The 26,563-nt window shown below is 43.9% G+C and overlaps 1 protein-coding gene across 1 annotated transcript; it reads right to left on the bottom strand.

Moving 5' to 3' along the window:
• Positions 1-2,130: 2,130 nt before the first annotated feature.
• LOC132830962 (C-C chemokine receptor type 7-like) lies at positions 2,131-3,175 on the bottom strand (the record flags this gene model as incomplete). Its single annotated transcript, XM_060848925.1, has 1 exon — positions 2,131-3,175. A coding segment is annotated over one exon (1,026 nt), but the record flags the coding sequence as incomplete, so codon positions are not given.
• Positions 3,176-26,563: the final 23,388 nt, after the last annotated feature.

Here is a 26,563-nt window from a genome sequence, read left to right as displayed (position 1 = left end):
CCCGCACTTCTCGCTCGAGCTCCTGGATTCAACTGGACGAGGACACCATCGCAGCTTCCAAACTCCTAGCTCAACCCACCACCTCCTCCAACCCCTTCCCGATGCCATGGATCTCCTGCTCATGCTTCTGCACCATGGGTGCGATGGGTTGGACCTGGTTACGAATCTCCCCACAGATCTCCCCAATCGCAGCCCCGGCTTTCAAGGCAAGTCTCTCCATCACCGCAGCCAATTCCCGAGAGTCTGTCAGATCCCCGGGGGGGGGGGTCCAGGAGAGGCCGCTGCTGCTGTTCCCAGCGTGGTAGGTACTGCAGGGGAGTGTCCTCCCTGTTGCTGTTTGCTCACTCCTTTTCCCTTTGGCATTCTTCCCACTCCCAAATACCAACAAATGTGTGATCTGTAAGGTTTTAAACTAATAATTCCACCACATAAGTGGCCAGGGATGGCAAAAAACACCAGCATGCCTTGGTTGTTAGGCAGAGCTGTCCACAGCAGTTCTACAGATTCGCCGCCATCTTGTCGAGTCGAGCTGCCTTCTTGAACACTGCAGTCTACCTGCCATGAGTTGATCCACAATACCCTGAGGGAGGGAATTCTAGGATTTTGACCCAGCATCACCGAAGGAATGCTGATATATTTCCAAGTTAGGATGGTAAGTGGCTTGGAGAGGAACATGCAGAGGGTCGTGTTATCATGTATCTGCTGCCCTTGTCCTTCTAGAGGGGAGTGGTTATAGGTTTGGAAGGTGCTATCTCAGGATCTTTGGTGAATTTCTGCCTTGCATCTTGTAGATGGTACACACTGCTGCTACTGGTGATGGTGATGGAAGGAGTGAATATTTGTGGATCTGGTGTCAATCAAGTGGGCTGCTTTGTCCTGCATCGTATGAAGCTTCTTGAGTGTTGTTGGAGCTACACCCTTTCAGGCAAATGGGAGTTATTCCATCCAACTCTGACTTGTGCCTTGTTGATGATGGACAGGCTTTGGGGAATCAGGAGGTGAGTTACTCACTGCAGTGCTAGAACTAAGGGGCATAGTCTCAAAACAAGGGAGAGCAGATTTCAGACTGAGTTGAGGAGGAACGTCTTCACCCAAAGGGTGGTGAATCTGTAAAATTTCCTACCCTGTGAAGCAGTTGAGACTACCTCATTGAATGGTTTTAAGTCAAAGCTAGATTTTTGAACAGTGAAGGAATTAAGTGTTATGGTGAGTGGATGGGTAAGTGGAACTGAGCCCCTGAAAAAGATCAGCCAAAATCTTATTGAATGGGACCGCAGGCTCGGCAATGATCTACTTCTGCTCCTAATTCATATGTTCTTATGTATTCCTAACCTCTGACCTGCTCTTGTACCCACTGTATTACATGGCAAGTTCAGTTTAGTTTCTGATCAATGGTAATCCCCTGAGATATTGATAGTGGGAAATTCAGTGATGGTAGCACATTGAATGTCAAGGTGTTGTGGTACTTAGACTGTCTCTTATTGGAAATGGTCATTGCCTGGCATTTGTGTGTTGCGAATGTTGCTTTCTCTTTCCCCTGTGAACCCCTCTCTCTCCCTTCCCCCCCCCCCACCCCCACCCAGTAGCCCCTTCTCTCTCTCCACCCACCCTGGTGTGCCATCCTTCCCACTCCATATTCCTCGATTTCTCTCCATCTGTACACTCTCTCTCTCCAATGTATCTTTCTCCTTTGTCAATCTCCCTTTCCCTTGCCATCTAGCTCTCACCTCTTGCCTGTCACACTCATCCCTGGGTTCGCTCTCTCTTTCTGTCTCTGTGCCACTTCCCTTCTGATCCTCCCTATAGATCTTTCTCTCTTTCTCTTTCACCAATATTGCTCTACTTTTCTCTGACTCCACCTGAGAACTTTCTTTTTATCTCTTTTTGAGTTTGATGTAACTTTCACTTCCAACTTCCAATCCCTTCCCAAATATGTTCTCATTGCACACTCCCACCCCGAAACCTAGAACCCCCAGCCTCATCCGTCAATATCCTAAAACACCCCCACACCCAACTTCCCAAACCATTGCCTCTACTCCCTCATCTATAACCAGAATGCCTTCACTCTCAGGAAGAAACTGTATTCCCACTTTGATTCAGCTTGTAATTTGTACGGAAGGTGCTGGGAGCTATGGGAATCCAGAGCAGGTTACCAAGCAACGGTGCTGCTGCTGTCTATGTTCATGCCTGATGTTGATCTGTTGGTTGAGGAGATGGTTTGCCTCTGTTCCATGCACCGCAGCTGTCTCAGCAGCTTCAACAGGTTATTCCTGAATTTCACTCCAACAAAGACATACAGGATCGGATTGAGACAACAGCGGGTATAGGCCAGGCAGCTGGTCACCTGCTCAGCAATGTCCCTCTGCTTACTTTCAGCACAAGGAAGACCACTCTCCCTCAATGTGACCATGACGCTGATAATATTGAGGATGTTGTATGGTGCTTGGAAAATGATAAATATCAGAACCACTAACAGAATCACTTTGATTGCTCTATGCTTTTCAAAGTTTCGAGCCTGCAACAAAGTCTTAATTATAACAGAATAACAGAAAACCATGACTAATAATGGGAGAAAGAATCCCAGCACCATCTGCAGGATTGGTGTAGCCACTCTGATCCAAATGTTCATGTTCTCAGGGTAACTGACTGAGCAGATAGCTTCAGGACTTGTTTCCACTTTGGTGTAAATCAACTGCTGAAGACTGAGGAACAAGGACAGGAACCAAACACTGAAGCTAATGAAACGACTGTATTGCAGTCGTTTGTACCGAAGTCTGTGAGCAACAGTGGCTCGGACAATCACAAAATACCGGTCAACACTGACACACATCAGGAAAAGGAAGCCACTGTACACGTTCATTTTGTATAAGATCTGCACAATTACACACATGAATTTTCCAAAGATCCAGCCAGTTTGGGAACTGGCAGCCAGGAAAGGCAAGGTGAGGAGGAATAGGAGATCTGCAATGGCCAGATTCAACAAGTACATATCAGTCATTGCCTTCATTCTCCTGTAATGGACGTATGTCCCAAGGACCAGGCCATTCCCTATCAGGCCCAGAATAAAGACCAGGGAGTAGATGCAAGGCTGCAATGTACTGATAATACTCTGCACTTCAGTCTTATCGCACGGAGAAGGGAGGTCTGAATAATCAAAGGTACCGGTGAAACCAGTGTCAGGATAATTGGTGGCTCCAGATTCTGGACCTGCCATTGTCCCAGAAGTCTAAAAAAAATTATTGACAAGGAAACAATCAAAATATATCGAGTCACCAATCAAGCAGACACCCTTAACTCACACACACACACACACAACTCCACACTGACCAGTACAGACCAGCAATGACTAGTAGAGACTAGCCCTAACTAATGAGGCGCAGCATTGATTCACACTGACCAATAGAGACCAGCACTGACCAGTAGAGACCAGCACTGACCAGTAGATCACCGATTGCTTTGAAAGTGGGCCTTTCTCTGAGCCACGTTAGCTCTTGTGGTTTTGCCAAGACACCCACCCACTGCTGATGGCTCTCAACTGGCCCCATGTCTGAGACCACCCCCTGATCCAGCTACCACCATCATCCAAACCAATTAATGCTCCCAACCCCCCCCCCCACACACACACACACACACACACCGGCTTTAACCCCTTGTAGCCTCCAAGTACGTATTCCGTTGCTTTGGAGTACACACATCCCATAGGCACCCAGATAAAAAAGCCTGATCGTCCACCATTCAATTCCAGAATTAAAATTGTGACAGCGCACAGAAACGGTCGGCGTGACTCTCCAAAGCCGCAATTCACTTTGTGCGATTCTTCTGCCTTCTCCTGTGTCCTGTACTGACTGTTTCTCTCCGGGCTCTTGTGTGCAGTTCCTTACCTTTATACAATGCCTAACCCTTCGAGCTGTTCCCGCGGGGCGGCAGAAGGAGAAATGCCCCAAGTATTTGAAACTCTCAGTCCACAAATCCAACCGCTCAGAGCAAACAGCCGTGTGCTCGCGTCCCAGCCGTCAGCTCGATCTGGGACTTCATAAACACACCCACAAAGAAATGGGCAGATCTCAACTCAATAAAATACACAATCTTCCATACACTCATCCACACACACACACCCTCACACCCTCCGCACACTCACCCTCAGACTCATTTACACACACAACTCTCCACACACTCACTCTCTTGCTCTCACACACAAAAGCTCAGCCTTACACTCATCCATACACCACCATCACACTCATACACCACTCACTCTCACACTCATACAGTTGTCCTCACACTCACCTTGAAATTGAAATTTGATACTGGGAAATGTCAGTGATGGAGTTGGAAATGGGGGAATGTAGAGTTGCAATAACTGAGATGTGGAATATTCTTTAGAATCTGCAGGAACAGGGGGCCTTGGGGGGGTAATAAACACAAACTGTTAAAGTTGGCTGATCAGGTGCAGAAAGTTAAAAATCACACAACACCAGGTTATAGTCCAACAGGTCTAACTGGAAGCACTAGCTTTCGGAGCGACGCTCCTTCATCAGGTGATTGTGGAGGGCTCGATCGTAACACGGAATTTATAGCAAAAATTTGCTGTGTGATGTAACTGAAATTATACATTGAAAAATTGATTGTCTGTTAAGCCTTTCTTCTGTTAGAATACAGTGACAGTTTCACTTCTTTCATGTGTAAATCACAAAACCCTTTTTAAAGTTGCATTCTCGGGTTAGCTGCTAACAATGGTGATAGCTAGACAATATGTTGAAGGTGTTAGCCCCATGTTCTCTGTCTATGACCTGATGTTTAGATTGATTCTAATCTAATAAGTGAGATAACAGTGTTTTACATAAATTCCTGCAGTTTTTGAGCTCAGAGTTCGACATGAATGTATGTAGCTTTTGAGCAAAGTGAAATGTAACTCTGCAATACAAATTCACCCCACAAAAATATATGTGTGCGTGTGGGTCTTTGTCTGTCTGTCTGTGTCTGTCTGGGGTGGGAGTTGTGAGTGTGAGAAAGTGTGTGTGTGTGTGTGTGTAGTGGGTGCAGACTGTCTTAAGTATGCGAGGGGGTGCATGTGTGAGCGTGGGAGTGTGTGTATCTATACGGGTGTGTGTGGGTAGCTGTGTGTGCGTCCGTGTGTACCTGTGTCCGTGTGTATGTGAGAGTGTGTGTGTGTAGGAATATCTGTGTGTGTGTGTGTGTGTGTGTGTAGTGCAATGATGATCACCTGTAATGTGACATGAACCCAAAGTCCCGGTTGAGGCCCTCCCTATGGGAACCGAACTTAGCTATCAGCCTCTGCTCGGCCACTCTCCTCTGCTGCCTGTCCCGAAGTCCACCTTGGAGGCCCATCCTCTTAAGTTCGGTACCCATAGCAAGGACCTCAACCGGGACCTTGAGTTCATGTCACATTACAGGTGATCACCATTGCACTACACACACACATAGATATTCCTACACACACACACTCTCACATACACACGGACACAGGTACACACAGACGTGCACACAGACACCCACACACACCCGTATAGACACACACACTCCCATGCTCACACATGCACCCCCTCGCAGACTTAAGACACTCTGCAACCACTACACACACACACACACACACACACTTTCTCACACTCACAACCCCCACCCCAGACAGACACACACAGACAGACAAAGACCCAAATGCACACATATATTTTTGTGTGGTGAATTTGTATTGCAGAGTTACATTGTACTTTGCTCAAAAACTGCATATATTCATGTAGAACTCTGAGCTCAAAAACTGCAGGAATTTATGTAAAACACTGTTATCTCACTTATTAGATTAGAATCAATCTAAACATCAGGTCATAGACAGAGAACACAGGGGACTAACACCTTCAACATATTGTCTAGCTATCACCATTGTTAGCAGCTAACCTGAGAATGCAACTTTAAAAAGAAGGGTTTTGTGATTTACACATGAAAGAAGTGAAACTATCACTGTATTCTAACAGAAGAAAGGCTTAACAGGCAATCAATTTTTCAATGTACAATTTCAGTTACATTACACTACAAATGTTTGCTATAAATTCTGTGTTATGATCGAGCCCTCCACACCCACCTGATGAAGGAGCGTCGCTCCGAAAGCTAGTGTGCTTCCAGTTAGACCTGTTGGACTATAACCTGGCGTTGTGTGATTTTTAACTTTGTACACCCCAGTCCAACACCGGCATCTCCAAATCAGGTGCAGAAAGATTACATGATCATGAGCACGTGAAGAGATGTGACCATTTTTTTGAACAAAGATAAGTCAGAGTGTGATTTGATTCAACACCATGAGGAGTAACATCATGGTTGAAAAACCAAAGCTTTTCCCAGGCACATCACTGTAAAAGATTAAGCTGAAGCAATCACAGCAATCTTCAACCAGAAGTGTCAAGTGGATGATCCATTACTGCCTCCTTCAGTGGTCCCCAGCTTTACAGATACCAGTCTTCAGCCAGTTCCATGTGAAATCAAGAAATAGTTAGAGACACTGGATGCTGCAAAGGCTATGGGCCGTGATCATATACCAGCAATACTATTGAAAACTTGTGTTCCAGAACCTGTCTCTTGCCTAGCCACGCTCTTCCAGTACAGTCACAACACTGGCATCTACTGACAATGTGAAAAATTGGAAAATGTGGTGCTGGTAAAGCATAGCCAGTAAGGCATCATCTGAGTAGCAGGAGAGTCGAAGTTTCAAGCAAACGCTCTTCACCATTGACTCTCCTGCTCCTCGGATGATGCCTGACTGGCTGTGCTTTTCCATTATGATGCTTTTTGACTCTGATCTCCTGCATCTGCAGTCCTCACTTTCTCCCAATATGAAAAATTACTCAAGTATGTCCTGTGCACACAAAGCAGGACAAATTCAAGCCAACCAGTTATTGCCCCTTCAGTCTACTCTCAATCATCAGTAAAGTGATGGAAGTTGTCATCAACAGTGCTAGCTGTGCCTGCTCAACATTAATCTGCTCATTGATGCCAGGTTTGGATTCCATCAGGACCACTCAGCTCCTGACCTCATTACACCCTGGGTTCAATCATGAGCTGAGGTGTGAGTGATGGATCTTGACATCAAGGGCACATTTAAATGAATGTGGCACCAAGGATTCCTAGCAAAATCAGAATTAATGGGTATTGGGGGCAAACTCTCCAGTGGTTGGAGTCATATCTGACACACAGGAAGATGTTTGTGGTTGTTGCAGGTCAGTCATCTCAGCTCCAGGACATCTCTGCAGGAATTCTTCAGGGTAATGTCTTAGGCTCAACCACCTTCAGCTGCTTCATCAATGACTTTCCCTCCATCATAAGGTTAAAAGTGGGGTTGTTCACCAATGATTGCACAATGTTCAGCACCATTCACAACTCCCCAGATAGTGAAGCAGTCCATGTTCAAACTCTGCACAAAACCAGTGCCAGGAAATGATGAACACCAACATGAGGGAATCGAGCCTTGACATTCAATGGCATTACTATTGCTGAATCCCCAAAATCAATGTCCTTTGGGTTACCATTTATCAGAAACTCAGCTGGACTCGCCACATAAACACTTTGGCTAGAAGCATAAGTTAGAGACTAAGAATCCTGCAATGAGTAACTCACCTCCTGAGTCCCCAAAGCCTATCCATCATCCACAGGCATAAATCAGGAATATGATGGAATACTCCTCACTTGTCTGTATGAATGCAACAGCACTCAAGAAGCTTTACACCCATTCACCACCTTCAACATTCACTCCCTTCACAACCTGTGCACAGTAGCAGCAGTGTGCATCATCTACAAGATGCACTATAGCAATTCATGAAGGCTCCTTTGAAAGCAGCTTCCAAACCTGTAGCCTCTTCCATTGAGAAGGATAAGGGCAGCAGATACAAAAGATCACTACCTCCTGCAAGTTACCCTCCAAGCCACTTATTATCCTGACTTGGAACTATATCACTGTTTCTTCAATGTTGCTGGGTCAAAACCCTGGAATTCCTTCCCTAACAGCATTATGGATCTATATATAGCACACAACTACAGTGGTTTGAGATGGTAGCTCACCACCACATTCTCAAGAGCAATTAGGGATGGGCAATAAATGTTGGCCTGGCCAGCCCTTCCTGAAGAAGGGCTCATGCCCGAAACGCGATTCTCCTTCTCTTTGGATGCTGCCTGACCTGCTGCGCTTTTCCAGCAACACATTTTCAGCTCTGATCTCCAGCATCTGCAGTCCTCACTTTCTTCTGACCAGCGATGCTCACACTCTGTGAATTGATAAAAAAAATTAAACCTCAGTTGCAGATCAGTAGAGAGATATTGCATGAGAATGTGCCATCGAGTATGTTGGAGGGTGGGTCAGGAAGGGTGTAGTAATGGTGGAGAATCTGCTTTGTAACTTTGATAAGAGACTGTTACATATTGTGCCAGAGGGTTAAATTCTGATTGGAGGTCTTCAAACCCAGGACTTGAGGAATGATGGGTATGCATTTGGGAGGAGACAATCTGCATTTTCATAACACTCCACACTATCTCAGTGTCTGAAAACTCTCCACACTATCTCAGAGTTTCCGAAAATTCTTCACGCTATCTCAGAGTGTCAGAAAATTCTTCACACTATATCAGAGTGTCCGAAAACTCTTCACAGCCAGTGAAATACTTTTTTGAAGTGAAGTCACTGTTAATTTGTCAGAAATGTAACAGCCTACTTTTACCTAGAATGCTATGACAAACAGGAATGAGATAATAACTAAATCAATGACTTTTGTGGAGCTAACTGAAACTACAATATTGCCCAGGACACCAGGAAATTCTCCTGGTCCTCTTTAAAATGATATCATGAGATTTTTTTGCCTCACATATCAGATTGGCTTAAATTTGATGAGGTATCCAGTCTAAACAGTTTGGGAAAACTGGAGAAACTCAACAGGTCTAGCAGCATCTGAGGGGAGAAGGCAGAATTAATATTTCGGTTCCAGGGACCTTTTTCAAATCATCCAAAAGATGAACTTTGCTTTCTCTCCACAGATTTCCTGCATTTACCATTCTTTGTTGTTTTTACATTAGAATCGGGATTGTACTAATGGGTTGAATGGTCACCACTGGACAGGGAATTCTCAGGGTCACCGAGAATTGGGTATGTTACTCAAACTGGGAAATCAATACCAGTGAATCAGCCTCAGTTCAGAGGAGTCAGCTTGTGAATGGTTAGAGTATCCGGTTATACACAACAGTACCACGCAAGCTGAACAGGTCAACAGTCCAAAGCTTTGGCCCCTGAAATACATTTGTGTTCCTGAGCGAAAGTGGGTTGCTAAGTTGAACATGCTGCAGGTTGTGATCATTTCTGCTCAGAAAGCAGAGTTGGAGTGGAATCATAAAGACTGAAAACAGAGATAGGATCTAGCTTCAATGTTTTCTGTAAGAAAATGTCTTGTTTCAATCTGATAACTGCTTTATTTTGAATACTGCAGGTAAACCCCAAAAATATGATTCAATCACAACTATTGGAATATTTCCTGTTTATGTGTAGTCTGCAATAAGAAAAGAAGAGTGAATTTTTTATCTAGAAGTGCTCTCTTAAATATAATTTCTCAAAAGATGAATTTCCAACTATTTAAGTTTGTTTGTACAGTGTCATGTTTGGCGGAATTGAATTTCAGGAATCTCCACACGTCACTTATTTTGCTTGAACACCAAACTTTTTTTTGTGAAGGATGTTGTGAGGGAAGCACCATCACCAGGTTTCACTCCATGGGGTGGATTACATGGAGCCCCTGGGGAAACATATTCAGATAATCACAGAGGGTCTCTACATTTGTCTCCTAGTAGAACCCAAATCTTCTCTGATTTAGACAGCGAGCGAAAGAGACTGCTGCAGAATTCCCAGCAGGGCTGCAGGGTGTCAATTATTTTCATTAATGATCAATTGACACCCAATATCTCTCAGGCTGCTCTAATTAGTGTTTGCTCAGAGATTAATTTCCCAGACTTTGTTAAACTGCTCCAGTTGGCTTTGCCAGCAGCTTCTCAGGGGACATCCCTCATTACCAGGCACACTATGCCCAAGCAGAGAATCATAAGACCATAAGACATAGGAGTGGAAGTAAGGCCATTCGGCCTATCGAGTCCACTCCGCCATTCAATCATGGCTGATGGGCATTTCAACTCCACTTACCTGCATTCTCCCCGTAGCCCTTAATTCCGCGAGACATCAAGAATCTGTCAGTCTCGGCCTTGAAGACATTTAGCATCCCGGCCTCCACTGCACTCTGCAGCAATGAATTCCACAGGCCCACCACTCTCTGGCTGAAGAAATGTCTCCGCATTTCTGTTCTGAATTGACCCCCTCTAATTTTAAGGCTGTGTCCACGGGTCCTAGTCTCCTCACCTAATGTAAAAAATTTCCTAGCGTCCACCGTTTCCAAGCCATGTATTATCTTGTAAGTTTCTATTAAGTCTCCCCTTAATCTTCTAAACTCCAATGAATACAATCCCAGGATCCTCAGCCGTTCCTCATATGTTAGACCAACCATTCCAGGGATCATCGTGTGAATCTCCGCTGGACATGCTCCAGTGCCAGTATGTCCTTCCTGAAGTGTGGGCCTAAAATGGGGCCTAACTAGAGCTTTTTAAAGTCTCAGTAGCACAACGGTGCTTTTATATTCCAACCCTCTTGAGATAAGTGACAACATTGCATTTGCTTTCTTAATCACGGACTCAACCTTTTACCTTTTTACCTTTAGAGAATCCTCGACTAGCACTCCCAGATCTCTTTTTACTTTGGCTTTATGAATTTTCTCACCGTTTAGAAATTAGTCTATGCTTGTATTCTTTTTTCCAAAGTGCAAGACCTCGCATTTGCTCACGTTGAATTCCATCAGCCATTTCCTGGACCACTCTCCCAAACTGTCTAGATCCTTCTGTAGCCTCCCCACTTCCTCAGTACCACCTGCCTGTCTACCTAACTTCGTATTATCGGCAAACTTCGCTAGAATGCCCCCAGTCCCTTCATCCAGATCATTAATATATAAAGCAAACAGCTGTGGCCCCAACACTGAACCCTGCGGGACACAGCTGTCATTCCGAAAAAGAACCTTTTATCCTAACTCTCTGCCTTCTGTCAGATAGCCAATCCTCAATCCATCCCAGTAGCTCATCATGAACACCATGGGCCCTCACCTTGCTCAGCAGCCTCCCGTGTGGCACCTTATCAGAGGCCTTTTGGAAGTCTAGATCCACTGGGTTTCCCTGGTCTAACCTACTTGTCACCTCTTCAAAGAATTCCAACAGGTTTGTAGGCATGACCTCCCCTTACTAAATCCATGTTTACTTGTTCTAATCAGACTCTGCTCTTCTAAGAATTTAGAAACCTCATCCTTAATGATGAATTCTAGAATTTTACCAACAACCGAGGTTAGGCTAATTAGCCTATAATTTTCCATCTTTTGTCTTGATCCTTTCTTGAACAAGGGGGTTACAACAGCGATCTTCCAATCATCCGGGACTTTCCCTGACTCCAGTGACTCTTGAAAGATCTTAACCAATGCCTCCGCTATTTCCTCAGCCACCTCTCTCAGGACTCTAGAATGTATCTCATCAGGGCCAGGAGATTTATCAATTTTAAAACCTTTTAGCTTTTCTAGCAATATCTCTTTTGTAATGGCAACCATTCTCAACTCAGCCCCCTGACTCCCTTTAATTGTTGGGATCTTACTCATGTCTTCCACTGTGAAAACTGATGCAAAGTACTTGTTAAGTTCTCCTGCTATTTCCTTATCTCCCATCACTAGGCTTCCAGCATCAGTTTGAAGTGGCCCAATGTCTACTTTTGCCTGTCGTTTGTTTCTTATGTATTGAAAGAAACTTTTACTATCATTTCTAATATTACTGGCTAGCCTACCTTCATATTTGATTCTCTCTTTTCTTATTACTCTCTTTGTTATCCTCTGTTTGTTTTTGCAGCCTTCCCAATCTTGTGATTTCCCACTGCTCTTGGCCACTTTATTGGATCTCTCTTTTTCTTTAATACATTTCCTGACTTCCTTTGTCAGCCATGGCTGTCTAATCCCTCCCCGGATAATCTTTCTTTTCTTGGGGATGAACCTCTGTACAGTGTCCTCAATTATACCCACAAACTCATGCCATTTTTGCTCTACTGTCTTCCCCGCTAGGCTCTGCTTCCAGTCTATTTTTGTCAGTTCCTCTCTCATGCCCTCATAATTACCTTTATTTAACTGTAACACCATTACATCCTTTGTTGCCTTCTCTCTTTCAAACTCCAGACTGAACTCTACCATATTATGATCGCTGCTTCCTAAGGGTTCCCTTACTTTAAGATCTTTTATAAAGTCTGGTTCATTACAAAGGACTAGGTCCAGAATAGCCTGCTCCCTTGTGGGCTCCATGACAAGCTGTTCCAAAAAGCCATTCTGTAAGCATTCCATGAATTCCCTTTCTTTGGATCCACTGGCAACATTATTTACCCAGTCCACCTGCATATTGAAGTTTCCCATGATCACCGTGACCTTGCCTTTCTGACATGCCTTCTCTATTTCCTGGTACATGTTGCGCCCCTGGTCCTGACCACTGTTAGGAGGTCTGTACATAACTCCAATTTTTTTTTTGCCTTTGTGGTTCCTCAATTTCACCCACACAGACTCCACATCATCCGACACTATGTCATTCAGTGCCATAGATTTAATTTTGTTCTTAACTAACAAGGCAACCCCACCCCCTCTGCCCACCTCTCTGTCTTTTCGATAAGTTGAAAATCCTTGGAGGTTTAACTGCCAGTCCTGACCCCCCTGTAACCAAGTTTTTTGTGATGCCTACCACATCATAATCATTCACTATGATCTGTGCCATTAGTTCATCTGCTTTGTTATGAATGCTACGAGCATTCAGGTAAAGTGCCTTAATGCTAACTTTATCATTAGAGATATTGGAAGTCATAAGATGTCTGAATTATCCTTCCTTTTTGCTGCATTCCCAGTCTGCCTCGAATTTAGATCCGCCTGACAATATGCTATCCAGTTGCTTATCTTTCCATTTAACTCCATATTCCCTGTCGCTTTCACTTTCCCTTCCCCCCAACTCAGAAGTTTAAAGTCCTACTGACCATCCTATTTATTCTCTTCGCTAGAACATTGGTACCTGATCGGTTCAGGTGGAGACCGTCCCAACGGTACGGATCCCCCCGGTTCCAAAACTGATGCCAATGCCCCATGAAGTGGAATCCCTCTTTCCCACACCAATCCCTTAGCCACGTGTTTACTTCCCTAATTTTCTTGTCCCTATGCCAATTGACATGTGGCTCGGGCAGTAATCCGGAGATTATGACCCTTGAGGACCTGTGCTTCAATTTCCTGCCTAGTGCTTCGTAATCCCCAAACAGGTCCTCCACCCTAGCTTTGCCAATGTTGTTAGTCCCAACGTGGACCACAACAACTGGATCATCCCCCTCCCGCTCCAATATCCTTTCAAGCCGGTCAGAGATGTCCCGCACCCTGGCACCGGGCAGGCAACACACCATGCGAGACTCCCAATCCGGCTTGCATAGGATACTATCTGTCCCCCTAATTATAGAATCCCCTATAACCACTACTTGTCTATTTGCTCCCCCTATTGAATGGCCTTCTGCACCATGGTGCCGTGGTCAGCTGGCTCATCCTGTCCAGAACCCTTTTCCTCATCCGAACAGGGAGCAAGAATCTCGTACCTGTTGGACAAGGTCAAGGGCTGAGGCTCCTCCACTCCTGAACTCAGGTTCCTCCTACCTGCCTCACTTACAGTCACACTCTGATGTGCCTGATCACTAGCTGAATGTGAATTACTTAATCTCCCAGGTGTGACTGCCTCCTGAAACAAAGCGTCCAGGTAACTCTCCCCCTCCCGGATGTGCCGCAGTGTTTGAAGCTCAGATTCCAGATCATCAACTCTGATCTGGAGTTCTTCCAGCAACCAACACTTGCTGCAGATGTGGTCACTGCCATTCACAATGGGATCAGCCAGCTCCCACATCATACAGCTATAGCACAGCACCTGCCCAGCCATCTTTGCTTAGTTAATTAATTACTTAGTTACTTTGTGTTGGAGGGGTTGCCACTGAAAGCCACTTCCTATCTGACATCCATACCCCATCATCACCATCCCATCATCGTTCACCTAGTTATCCTCAGAAGCTCCTGGGACTCTAGTGTTTGCAATGCTGGCAAATGCCATGGCTCCAGGTGATAGTGACAATTGCAGGATACCTGTGGATCACCAGAAGGGCTGATTCATGTTCCTCTGAGGCTTGTTCTGTGCCAGGCCTGGGCAGTGATCAAGAATGATGGTGGTGGTAGAATCACAATCAATGAACATTCATCATTGACCACCTCTAATGCAGACCATTGGTCTCCAACTGTCATTGTATTGGAGGGAGGTTATCTCCCCTCTTTGGGACCCAGAAGTATCACGGTGGTTCTGGAGCAACTTGCTTAGGTTCATCATTGACTACAATGACTGGCAAAACTCTGTTACTAATCCAGGGATCTCTATTGCTTTGCTCGAATGGAAATGGGAAAAGCAGGGTTCGTGACTGGCAGCTTCCCTACTGTTGCAATTCATGAGCAAAGTGGCCCCAGCAGTTGCTATTAAAGCAGTGCATGAGGACACACCCTGTTAGTACCAAGGTCCTTCACGGTCCAGACGTGAATTAAATGAAGATGATGCCTCGAGAAAGAGAGAATGGAAAAGGAGAAGTAGTCAAAGGGATTGCTGATGATACACTCATAAGAGACAAATGTTGAAGTAAGAACAGATGAAATTGAGTTGTCTGATACAGACAGGACCAGGTGATGAGACAATAGGTAACAATCATGCAAAAAGTTGTTCACATTCTGAAATTGTTAGACTCAATATTGAAGGCTGTAAGGTATTTAGGCAGAAGATGAGGTGGTGTTCCTCCAACGTGTGTTGAGCTTCACTGCAGCATTGCAGCAAGCCTGAGACAGAGACATTGACCAGGGAATATGGACATGCTTAGCAGTGGCAGGCAACTGGAAGCTTGGGGTCATTTTTACAGACTTTTTCTGTAGATGAGCTATATGAGGTCTCTTTGCTTTTCTATTTTTAACATCCCTGATTTTAATTTTTCCATGATCATGTGCTGTGTCTTCAACTACATTTTGTACTCAATTCCCCAAGCAAGTTCTAGAATTCTTCCCATTCCTCTTCAAATCTCTACCTGGAACAGAAAACAGTACAGTGCACGAATGGGCCACCTGGCCCATGATGTTGTGCTGAACATGACAGCACGTTAAACTAATTCCCTCTGCTTGCCCTTGGTCTATATCCTCCATTCCTTGCATATTCGTGTGCTTGTCTAAAAGCCCCTTAAATGCCCTAATGTATCTGCCTTCACCACCACCCCTGGCAGTGCGTTCCAGACTCTACTACTCTCTGTGTAAAAAAACTTGCCCCTCACATCTCCTTTGAACTTCCCCCCCTCACCTTAAATGCATGCCCTTTGTATTAGACATTTCAACTCTGGGAAAATATTCTGATCAGTAACCCTATGTATGCATCTCGTAATTTTATAGACTTCTTTCAAGTCTCCCCTTAGCCCCCACCACTCCAGAGAAAACAACCTGAGATTTTCTAGCCTCTCCTTATAGCTCATACTCTTTAATCCAGGCAGCATCCTGGAAAACATCTTCTACACCCTCCCCATAGTCTCCATATCCTTCCTGTAATGTGGTATCCAGAATTGAATAAACACACACACTCCCACACTCACACATGCACCCCCTCACAGACTTAAGACACTCTCCGCTCATATGCACTTTCTCTCACACTCACAACCCCCCAACCCAGACAGACAGGCAGACACACACACACACACATACACACACACAAAGACCCACATGCACACATACACATATAAATATAAATATATATATATATATATACATATGTTTGTGGGTGAATTTGTACTTGCAGAGTTACATTGTACTTTGCTCAAAAACTACATGCATTCATGTAGAACTCTCTTGTTACCTCACTTTTTAGATTAGAATCAATCTAAACATCATGGCATAGACAGAGAACACAGGGGGCTAACACCTTCAACATATTGTCTAGCTAACACCAATTGTTGCAGTTAACCTGAGAATGCAACTTTTAAATAAAGTTTTGTGATTTACACATGAAAGAAATGAAACTATCATGGTATTCCAACAGATGAAAGACTCAACAGACAGTCAAGGTACTTTTCAATGTATAATTTCAGTTACATCACACTGTAAACTTTTGCTATAAATTCTGTGCCTTACAATTGTATCCTCCACAACCACCTGATGAAGGAGCAGCGCTCTGAAAGCTAGTGCTTCCAATTAAACCTGTTGGACTATAATCTGTTGTTGTGTGATTTTTGACTTTAGAATTGAATGCAATGCTCTAAGTGTGGCCTAACCAAAGTTTTATAAAGCTGCAACAAGATATCCTGACTCTTGTACTCACTTCCCTGACTGATAAAGACAAGCATGTCATACGTCTTCTTGACCACACTATCTACTTGCATGGCACTTCCAGTGAGCCATGGACTTGAAAACTCCAAGATCCCTCTGTACATCAATGCTGTTCAGGGTGCTGCCATTAACTGTATACATTTCTTAATATTTGATCTCCAACAAGCAGCACCTATTTCCTTCCTTTAATACATCTCTTTATACCCATCTCTTTGACTAATCTTTTGATTATCTGACCTAATATCTCCTCATGTAGCTTAGTGTCATGCACTGTTTTATAACACTCCTGTGCAGCTCTTTGGACACTTGAATATGTTAAAGTTGCTTTATAAATAAAGGTTATTGCTGACATATCAGATCACCATCCTGAAATTAATCAAGGAATATTTTTGAGCGGAAAAAGTAAATAAAAATCTTGATTGCTTGTGCTGATTCATTCAGTCATGAGCAGTTGGGAGAGAACCCACTCGAGTGAGGCACAGCGTGAGATTTTGGAGCAGTGTAGGAATTTGGTGAAAAGTGGAAGAAATGATTTTTCCTTTATTGCTTGATTGGTAGTTCGTAAGATCTTTTCAACAGAATAAACTGAGGCCCAAGATCATGGGTCCAGCACAAAACAAAATGACATCACAGCAAGAGGGTAAGTTCTTTGCTGGTAATAGCTGAATGGCTATGAAGATTAATGGAAACAAACCAGGGAAAAGTAACAGTCACAGAATAAGAAAATGGGAGTTTTTTTGGGGATTTTAAGTAATTTAAAAAGTTGGCTAGTAAGACTAATTAAGTATAAATTTTAAATCTTGCCCGATGAGGGCAGTCCAGTAGAATGTGTAAGCTGTCATATTTGAGGAATCACGTACTCTACTATCCAAAATGACCATATGTGCAGGAAGTGCTCCCAACTGCATCAACCTGAGGCTCTGGATTTCAGAGGTTAAGCAGCAGTTGGAGACACTTTGACACATCCATGAGACTGAAAGTTAAACGGACAGCACATGGAGAGGTGGTCACACCACACCTTAAGGAATTGGATGTAAGAAGAGAATGTGCAACCACCAGACAGTCAAAGAGAATCAGGCAGTTACAGCAGATTCTCTGGGGTCCCACTCATAAATCAGTTTTCTGTCTTGGAAGCTGATGAGGGCACTGGTTCCTCAGGGGAGTACAGAAAGAGCTAAGCAATTGGCATCACAAACAGCCTGTCTGTACCAAAGGAGAGGAAGAAAGAAGCAGAAATGTTAGGGAACTCACTAGTTAGAGAACAAATAGGCATATCTGCAGCTGGAGATGTGACTTCAGGATGATGTGTTGTCTTCTTGGTGCCATGGTCAGGGATACCACCGAGTGGCTGCAAGGCATCCTTAAAAAGGACGGTGACAAGATATTGGTAGCACTGGAGAACAAGGGATGAGGCTTGCATTCACAGTTCAGGGACCTGGGCAGTAAACTAAAGAGCAGGACCTTGAAGGTTGTAATCTTTGGATTACTCCCAGTGCAACATGAACTTGAGTAGACAAATAATAAAATGGGACATAGTTGGTGCAGGATGGAGGGTTTTCTATACCTGGATGACTGAAACATTTCAGGGGAAAGTGGGATGGTCTGCTCTGGAACCAGAATGGGATTAACATCCTTATGGGCTGGCTTGTTTCGGCTGTTGGGATAAGTTTAAACTCGTTCGGCAGGAGCAGAGGACATAGTACATTAGTTTGATAGAGAAACAACATAACGTAGAAAGGAAGCAAGGCAGAAGGAGCTCATACACATTGAGTCTCAAGGAAGCGTGGTGAGGCTGGATGGTCTCTACTTTAATGTTTCAGAGTTTCAGAGGTAAGGCAGATGAGTTAAGAATGTGGATTGATACTTAGAATTATGATGTTGTTGCCATCACAGAGAAAGTGAGAACTGCAGATGCTGGAGATTAGAGTCGAGTGTGGTGCTGGAAAAGCACAGCAGGTCAGGCAACATCCGAGGAGCAGGAGAATCAATGTTTTGGGCAAAAGCCCTTCATCAGGAATGAGGTTTTTCCCCGAAATGTCAATTTTCCTACTGCACGGATGTTGCCTGAGTTGCTGTCCTTTTCCAGTACCACACTCTCGACTCTAATCACAGAGACATTGTTGGGGGAGGAGCAGGAGCAATTCAACATTCTGAGGTCGCAACTCAACATTCTGAGGTACAGGATCTTCAGGCTGGACAGAGGAAAGTGTAAACGTGGAGGTAGTGTTAGAACTTAGAACAGTACAGCACAGGTTAGGCCCTTCAGCCCACCCATATCTGTGCTGAATGTGATTCCATTCTAAACTAATCCTACCCAAGGTCTAATGCAGCCCCTTCCCTCATTGGGCTATCTACATATTGTTTCAAGAAACCCATCTGGATGCATCTAACAAGTTGCACCAAAGAACCCATCTAAGCCTTTGGCACTAAGGGAGTTCCAGTCAATATTGGGGAAGTTTAAATCACCCACTATAACAACCCTGTTGTATTATCATCCTTCCATCATCTGCTTATAGTTCCCTACCTCCTATTGGCTATTGGGAGACCTATAGTATAACCCCAACAAAGTAATTGCACCCTATCTTATTCCAGAGCTCTACCCATATGGCCTTGCTACATGAAACCTCCAAGATGTTAGAATGGATGGCATTGAAGTATGTAGGGAAGAGGTTTTGGGAATACTGGAAAGGATGAAAATAGATAAGTCTCCTGGGCCTGATGGCATTTATCCTAGGATCCTCTGGGAAGCTAGGGAGGAGATAGCAGAGCCATTGGCCTGGATTTTTATGTTGTCATTGTCAACGGGAATAGTACCAGAAGACTGGAGGATGGCGAATGTGGTTCCCTTGTTCAAGAAGGGGAGTAGGGATAGCCCGAGTAACTATAGGCCAGTGAGTCTGACTTCTGTGGTGGGCAAAGTCTTAGAGAGAATGGTAAGGGATAAGATTTATGAACATCTGGATAGGAATAACGTGATCAAGGATAGTCAGCATGGTTTTGTGAAGGGCAGGTCGTGCCTCACAAACCTTATTGAGTTCTTTGAGCAGGTGACTAAGGAGGTGGACGAGGGTAAAGCAGTAGATGTTGTGTATATGGATTTTAGTAAGGCGTTCGATAAGGTTTCCCATGGTAGGCTAATGCAAAAACTACGAAGGTATGGCATTGAGGGTGCATTAGAGGTTTGGATTAGAAATTGGCTGGCTGGAAGGAGAGGGTAGTAGTTGATGGTATAGGTTCATCTTGGAGTGCAGTTACTAGCGGTGTACCTCAAGGATCTGTTTTGGGACCATTGCTTTTTGTTATCTTTATAAATGATCTAGAGGAGGGGCTTGAAAGCTGGGTGAGTAAGTTTGCGGATGACACAAAAGTCGGTGGAGTTGTGGATAGTGAGGAAGGATGTGGCAGGTTACAGCGGGATATAGATAAGTTGCAAAGCTGGGCAGAAAGGTGGCGAATGGAGTTCAATGTAGCTAAGTGTGAAGTCATTCACTTTGGTAGGAGTAACAAGAAGATGGATTACTGGTCTAATGGTAGGCTACTTGGTAGTGTGGATGAGCAGAGGGATCTTGGTGTCCATGTACACAGATCTCTGAAAGTTGCCACCTAGGTAAATAGTGCTGTGAGGAAGGCATATGGTGTACTGGGCTTTATTGGTAGAGGAATTGAGTTCCGGAGTCCTGAGGTCATGTTGCAGTTGTATAAGACTCTGGTGCGGCCTCATCTGGAGTATTGTGTGCAGTTTTGGTCGCCATACTATAGGAAGGATGTGGAGGCATTGGAACGAGTGCAGAGGAGGTTTACCAGGATGTTGCCTGGTATGTTAGGAAAATCGTATGAGGAAAGACTGAGGCACTTGGGGCTGTTCTCATTGGAGAAAAGAAGGTTTAGGGGAGATTTGATAGAGGTGTACAAGATGATTAGGGGTTTAGATAGGGTAGACACTGAGAACCTTTTACCGCTAATGGAGTCAGCTGTTACAAGGGGACACAGCTTTAAATTAAGGGATGGAAGGTATAGGACAGATGTTAGGGGTAGATTCTTTACACAGCGGGTTGTGAGTTCATGGAATGCCCTGCCAGTAGCAGTGGTGAACTCTCCCTCTTTATGGTCATTTAAGCGAGCATTGGATAGGCATTTGGAAGTTATTGGGCTAGTGTAGGTTAGGTAGGATTCGGTCGGCGCAACATTGAGGGCCGAAGGGCCTGTACTGTGCTGTATTTTTCTATGTTCTATGTTCTATGTTCTATGTCCTCAGTTTGACATTCTTCTTGATCAGTAATGCAACTTCCCCATCCCTTTTACACCCCCTCTCTATCTCACCTAAACCCTGAAACAGTGAGCTGCCAGTCCTGCTTTCTCTCAACTAAATTTATGTCATGGCTACAACATCATAGTCCCATATACTAAGCTCTAAACTCATTTGCCTTACCTGTTATACTCCCTTCATTAAAATAAATACCCTTCAGATCATCAGTCCCATCATTAACCTGGCCCTGTTTGTTTTTCATAATGAAGTTACTTAACATCCACCATTTCCTCAATCACCACTTCCTGAACTACTGCTCTGGTTCCCATCCCCTGCCTATGCATTATTAATTAAGGGGTCAGTTACTGCAGTAAGGAGGGATGATACCTTGGAAGAGTCATCAAATGAAGCTTTATGTGTAGTGCTTCTGTATAAAATGAGGACAGTCACATTGTTCAGACTATACTATAGGCCCCCAAACAGTCAGCAGGCAACAGAGGAGCAGATATGCAGGGAATTCACTGAGGTGTGTAAGAATAATAATAGGACCTTTTATCAGGCAATTTTAATTTGGATAGTCATAGTGCAAAGGGTTTGGAGGGGACAGATTTCTTGAAATATATGCAGGAGAGCTTTTAATATCAACGGGTAGATGGTCCTATAAGGTGTAGTGCAGTTCTGGACCTAATTCTGGGAAATGAAGATGAACAATTGCTTGAGGTGCTAGTGGGAGAGCATTTTGGTGATTGCAGCTACAAAATCATATGTTTTAAACAAAATCAGAAATTTCTGAAAAAACTCAGCTGCCCTGGCAGCATCTGTAAACAGAAAACAGGATTAACATTTTGTGTGATTGTGAAGAAGGGTTACTGGATCCAAAAGGTTAACACTGACTTCTCTCCACAGATGGTGCCTGACCTGCTGAGTTTTGGCAGCAATTTCTGATTTTGTTTCTGATTTCCTGCACCCTTTTTTTTGCTCACAGTACATTTTAAGTTTGTGATAAGAAAAGAAAAAAAAACATTGTCTGCAATAAAGAGAATAGAGGAAGACTGATTTTATTAAAATGAGGTAGAATCTGGCCAAAGTAGGAATAACTACTTACTCGAGGGAACATAGAACAGTACAGCACAGAACAGGCCCTTCAGCCCACAATGTTGTGCCGACCACTGATCCTCATGTATGCACCCTCAAATTTCTGTGACCATATGCATGTCCAGTAGTCTCTTAAATATCCCCAATGACCTTGCTTCCACAACTGCTGCTGGCAACGCATTCCATGCTCTCACAACTCTCTGTGTAAAGAACCCGCCTCTGACATCCCCTCTATACTTTCCTCCAACCAGCTTAAAACTATGACCCCTTGTGTTAGCCATTTCTGCCCTGAGAAATAGTCTCTGGCTATAGACTCTATCTATGCCTCTCATTATCTTGTACACCTCAATTAGGTCCCTCTCCTCCTTTTCGCCAATGAAAAATGTCTGAGCTCAGAAACTCTCTTCATAAGATAAGCCCTCCAGTCCAGGCAGCATCCTGGTAAACCTCCTCTGAACCCTCTCCAAAGCTTAAAGTCTGGTTGAAGATTTGTAGCTCGGGTGTCCGTTGTTGTGGTTCTGTGGTCCAGCTCGGCGAACAGAACCACAACAACCTCTCCAAAGCATCCACATCTTTCCTATAATAGGGCAACCAGGACTGGACGCAGTGTTCCAAGTGCGGTCTAACCAAAGTTTTATAGAGCTGCAACAAGATCTCACGGCTCTTAAACTCAATCCCCCTGTTAATGAAAGCCAAAACACCATATGCTTTCTTAACAACCCTGTCCACTTGGGTGGCCATTTTAAGGGATCTATGTACCTGCACACCAAGATCCCTCTGTTCCTCCACACTGCCAAGAATCCTATCCTTAATCCTGTACTCAGCTTTCAAATTCGACCTTCCAAAATGCATCACCTCGCATTTATCCAGGTTAAACTCCACCTGCAACCTCTCAGCCCACCTCTGTATCCTGTCAATATCCCACTGCAGCCTACAACAGCCCTCTATACTATCAATGCCACCTCCAACCTTTGTGTCGTCTGCAAACGTGCTGACTCCTCCTTCAATCCCCTCATCTAAGTCATTAATAAAAATTACATGCAGTAGAGGCCCAAAGACAGAGCCCTGTGGAACACCACTCACCACTGATTTCCAGGCAGAATATTTTCCTTCTGCTACGACTCGCTGTCTTCTGTTGGCCAGCCAATTCTGTATCCAGACAGCTAAGTTCCCCTGTATCCCATTCCTCCTGACCTTCTGAATGAGCATACCTTGGGGAACCTTATCAAATGCCTTGCTGAAGTCCATATACACCACATCCACAGTTCTAGCTCTACGGTAAGTCTAGGGCAGAACAGTGGGAGGCCATTAAAGTGGAATTGGTGAGAGTAGAGGCTCAACACAGTTTCTTTGGGGTGAAATGCAGGAGCAACAAGCCCAGAGAACCGTGGATGTCTAGGAATATCTAGGGCTAGCTAAGAAGCTAAGAAAATGTTCAAAGGGACAAAAACAACAAAGGCCTGAGTGAAGTATAGAAAGTGCAGGAGGGAACTTAAGAAAGCGAGAAGGAGTGTGAAGAAGGGGCATGAGAAAACACTGGCAGGTAATATTAGGGAGAGTCCAAAGTTTCTGAAAGTACATCAAGGGGAAGAGAATAACAGCATGGTGGCTCAGTGGTTAGCTCACAGTGCCAGGGACATGGGTTCAGTTCCCATCTTGGGCAACTGTCTGTGTGGAGTTTGCACATTCTCCCCATGTCTGCATGGGTTTCCTCCCACAGTCCAAAGATGTGCAGATTAGGTGAGTGGTAAATTGCCCATAGTGTTAGGTGTATTAGTCAGGAGTAAATGTAGGGGAAAGGGTCTGGGTGGGTTGCTCCTCAGAGGGCCGGTATGGACTTGTTGGGCTGAAGGGCCTGTTTCCACACTGTAGGGGATTTAATCTAATCTAACCAGAGAGAAAGTAGGGCCCATTAGGGACCAAGGGGAAAATCTGTGTGTGGAGGTAGAGGACATTGGTTAAACAAGGATTTCACATTTTCTTCACTCGGGAGAAGGAGGATGCAGGTACAAAATTCAGGAAGAGGGACTGAGAGATACTTAAGCAGTTTGACACAGGGAGTGAGGAGGAATTGGGTGTTTTGGCCTGTATAAAAGTAGGCAGACTCCCTCGTCCAAATGAGTTGTATCTCACACTGTAGTGGGAAATGACAGAGGAGATCACAGGGACCCTGTCCCAGTTTTAGAATTTATCTTTGGCATTGGGGCTGTGCCAGAGGACTGAAGGAGAAGGTTGGTAAGAGATAGACCAGGGAATTACAGACAAGTGAGTCTAACATCATGGTAGGGTAACTGTTGGAGAAGATTCTGAAGGAAATAATTAATTTTCACTTGAAAGGTTTGATCAGGGATAGCCAGTGCAGCTATGTCAGAGAGCAGTCATGCCTAAAAGAATTTGAATTTTTCAAGGAGGTAAGGGATGTGTAGATGAGGGTAGTGCAATAAATGTAGTTTATATGAATTTCAGCAAAACCTTTGACAAGGTCCCATGTTGGAGACTAATAAAGAAGGTTAGAATTAGGGTACTGTACTATAAGTAAAAAAAAACAAGATGTGGGAAATCAGAAACAAAATGCTCTGTTACCTCAAACACCTGTCCATCACTAGGGATCCTGGGCAACTTGTCAAGGTGGATCCAAAATTGGTAGGAGACTGAGGATGGTTGCAGAATTTATAGCTTTAAATTGAGGGGTGATAGATGTAAGACAGATGTCAGAGGTAGTTTCTTTACTCAGAGAGTAGTGGGGATGTGGAACGCACTGCCTGCAACAGTAGTAGACTCGTCAAATTTAAAGGCATTTTAATGGTCTTTGGATAGTCATATGGATAAAAATGGAATAACATTCCAACATTGTTGACATTCTCGGCACAACTTCGAGGGCTGAAGGGCCTGCACTATACTGTAATGTTCTATGTTCTAAGGCTGTTTGTGTGATTGGAGACCTGTCCGCAGTTGTTTACACAGGGATCAGTGCAGGGTCCCTTATTGTTTGTGATTTTTTTCAAATGATAAAGTTGAAAATGTTGGGGGAATGGTGAGCACATTTGTTGATACTGTACATGAAAATTGACTGGATATTTGAAAGTGAGGAAAAAGCTCTGAAATCACAGACAAATTGGTCACATCAGTGGCAGATGGAGTTTAATCCTGATAAGTGTGAGGTGATGTACTTTGGATGAAGTAACAAGACAAAGCAGTACTCAATTAATAGATGTATGTCATGAGGAAGCTCAGAGGAACAGGGCCATCTTGGGGTACTTATCCACAGATCCCTGAAGTTGGCAATTACATAGATATATGGGGAAATTGCTTTTATCAGTTGTGGCCTAGATTATAAGAGCAGGGAGATTATGTTGGAGCTGTACAGATTTTTAGTTAGGCCACAGCTGGAGTACTGGTAACCGCGCTATAGGAAGGATGTGATTGCACTTAAGAGGGTGCAGGGGAGATTCACGAGGATGTTGCCTGGTATGGAGCATATTAGCTATAGAGAGAGGCTGGATAAGTTCGGGTTGTTTTCCTGAGGGCAGAGACTGTTGAGGGGGAACCTATAATGGTGTGTAAGATTGTGGTGAATAACAGGGTGAATATAAAGTAGCTGTTCCCCTTAAGTCAAAAGCTCAATAAAAAGGGGCCATAATTTAAAGGTGAAAGACAGAAGGTTTAGAGGGAATTTGAGGAAAGGATTTCTCACCAGGGATGGTAGGAATTTGTAATGAAGTACCTGGGATGATAGTTGAGGCTGGGAACCTCATAATCTTTAAGTGGTATTAGATGTTACTTAAAGTGTCACAGCTTTTATAGCTATAGGCCAAGTGCTGGAAGTTAGGACTCGTGTCGATTTAATATTGCTTTGGCAGTAGACTTGATGGAATGAATGGCTTCTTTAGCACACTATAATATTTTGATTTTATAAATGAACTTTTGCAAAAACGCTCTGAAAATGAACACAATGTTGATCCAAATTTATATTTGATTGATAACTCAGGCCAAAGCAGAATGTGTTCACTCGGACACCTATAAAACAGCATTTTGGTCATAGCCACAACTTCATGAAATTTAAGTTTTTTTGTTCTAAAGATAAATAAATGAAAACACTGGAGATTGAGAACTGGATACATTTTTGTATTAGCCAATAAAACCTAATTTTTCAGGGGAAGCTAACATCCAGTAAATGAATTTTTAAAATCTCATAACCATTTTGCTAACAACCGACTGTTCCTGAAACCTGGGAGACTTTAACCTATTTAATGTGCTATTCTTCTGTATCACTCCAAGTTGCTGTTGCTGATTTTTGTCGTCAGTTTGTGTGGTTTGTTTAATCAGAATCTGAATCTCTGTCTGCCTGGAGAACAGGTAGCTTGAGTGAACAGCCAGGCTGTACATCTAGAACCAATTATTAATTGATGGAGCTGATAACCTTTACTGAGCTGCACAAACAACATTGATAAAGATCAGTCAAGAATGAGAGAAGTCTTTACTAAATTAGAAACTTCATCTGAAACACCTTCAATACCTCAGAAAGAATTACACTCTTTGCAGCTTCAGCAGAGACTGATCTAGCCACCGTCACTAACTCTCAATCCTTTTGGAAGGACAAACATACAATCTGGCCGTTCATTAGACATTCTCTTGAAAATTGTTTGCAGTCTGTTTCTTCAACCAGTACAACAATCCCTGACACTGAGCTCAAGGTATGACTGCCTATCATCTA

This window comes from Hemiscyllium ocellatum, chromosome 32 (assembly GCF_020745735.1).
Source record: "Hemiscyllium ocellatum isolate sHemOce1 chromosome 32, sHemOce1.pat.X.cur, whole genome shotgun sequence".
Lineage (NCBI taxonomy): Eukaryota > Metazoa > Chordata > Chondrichthyes > Orectolobiformes > Hemiscylliidae > Hemiscyllium > Hemiscyllium ocellatum.
The sequence above is the reverse complement of the archived record's forward strand: the minus strand, read 5'-3'. Positions and strand labels throughout refer to the sequence as shown.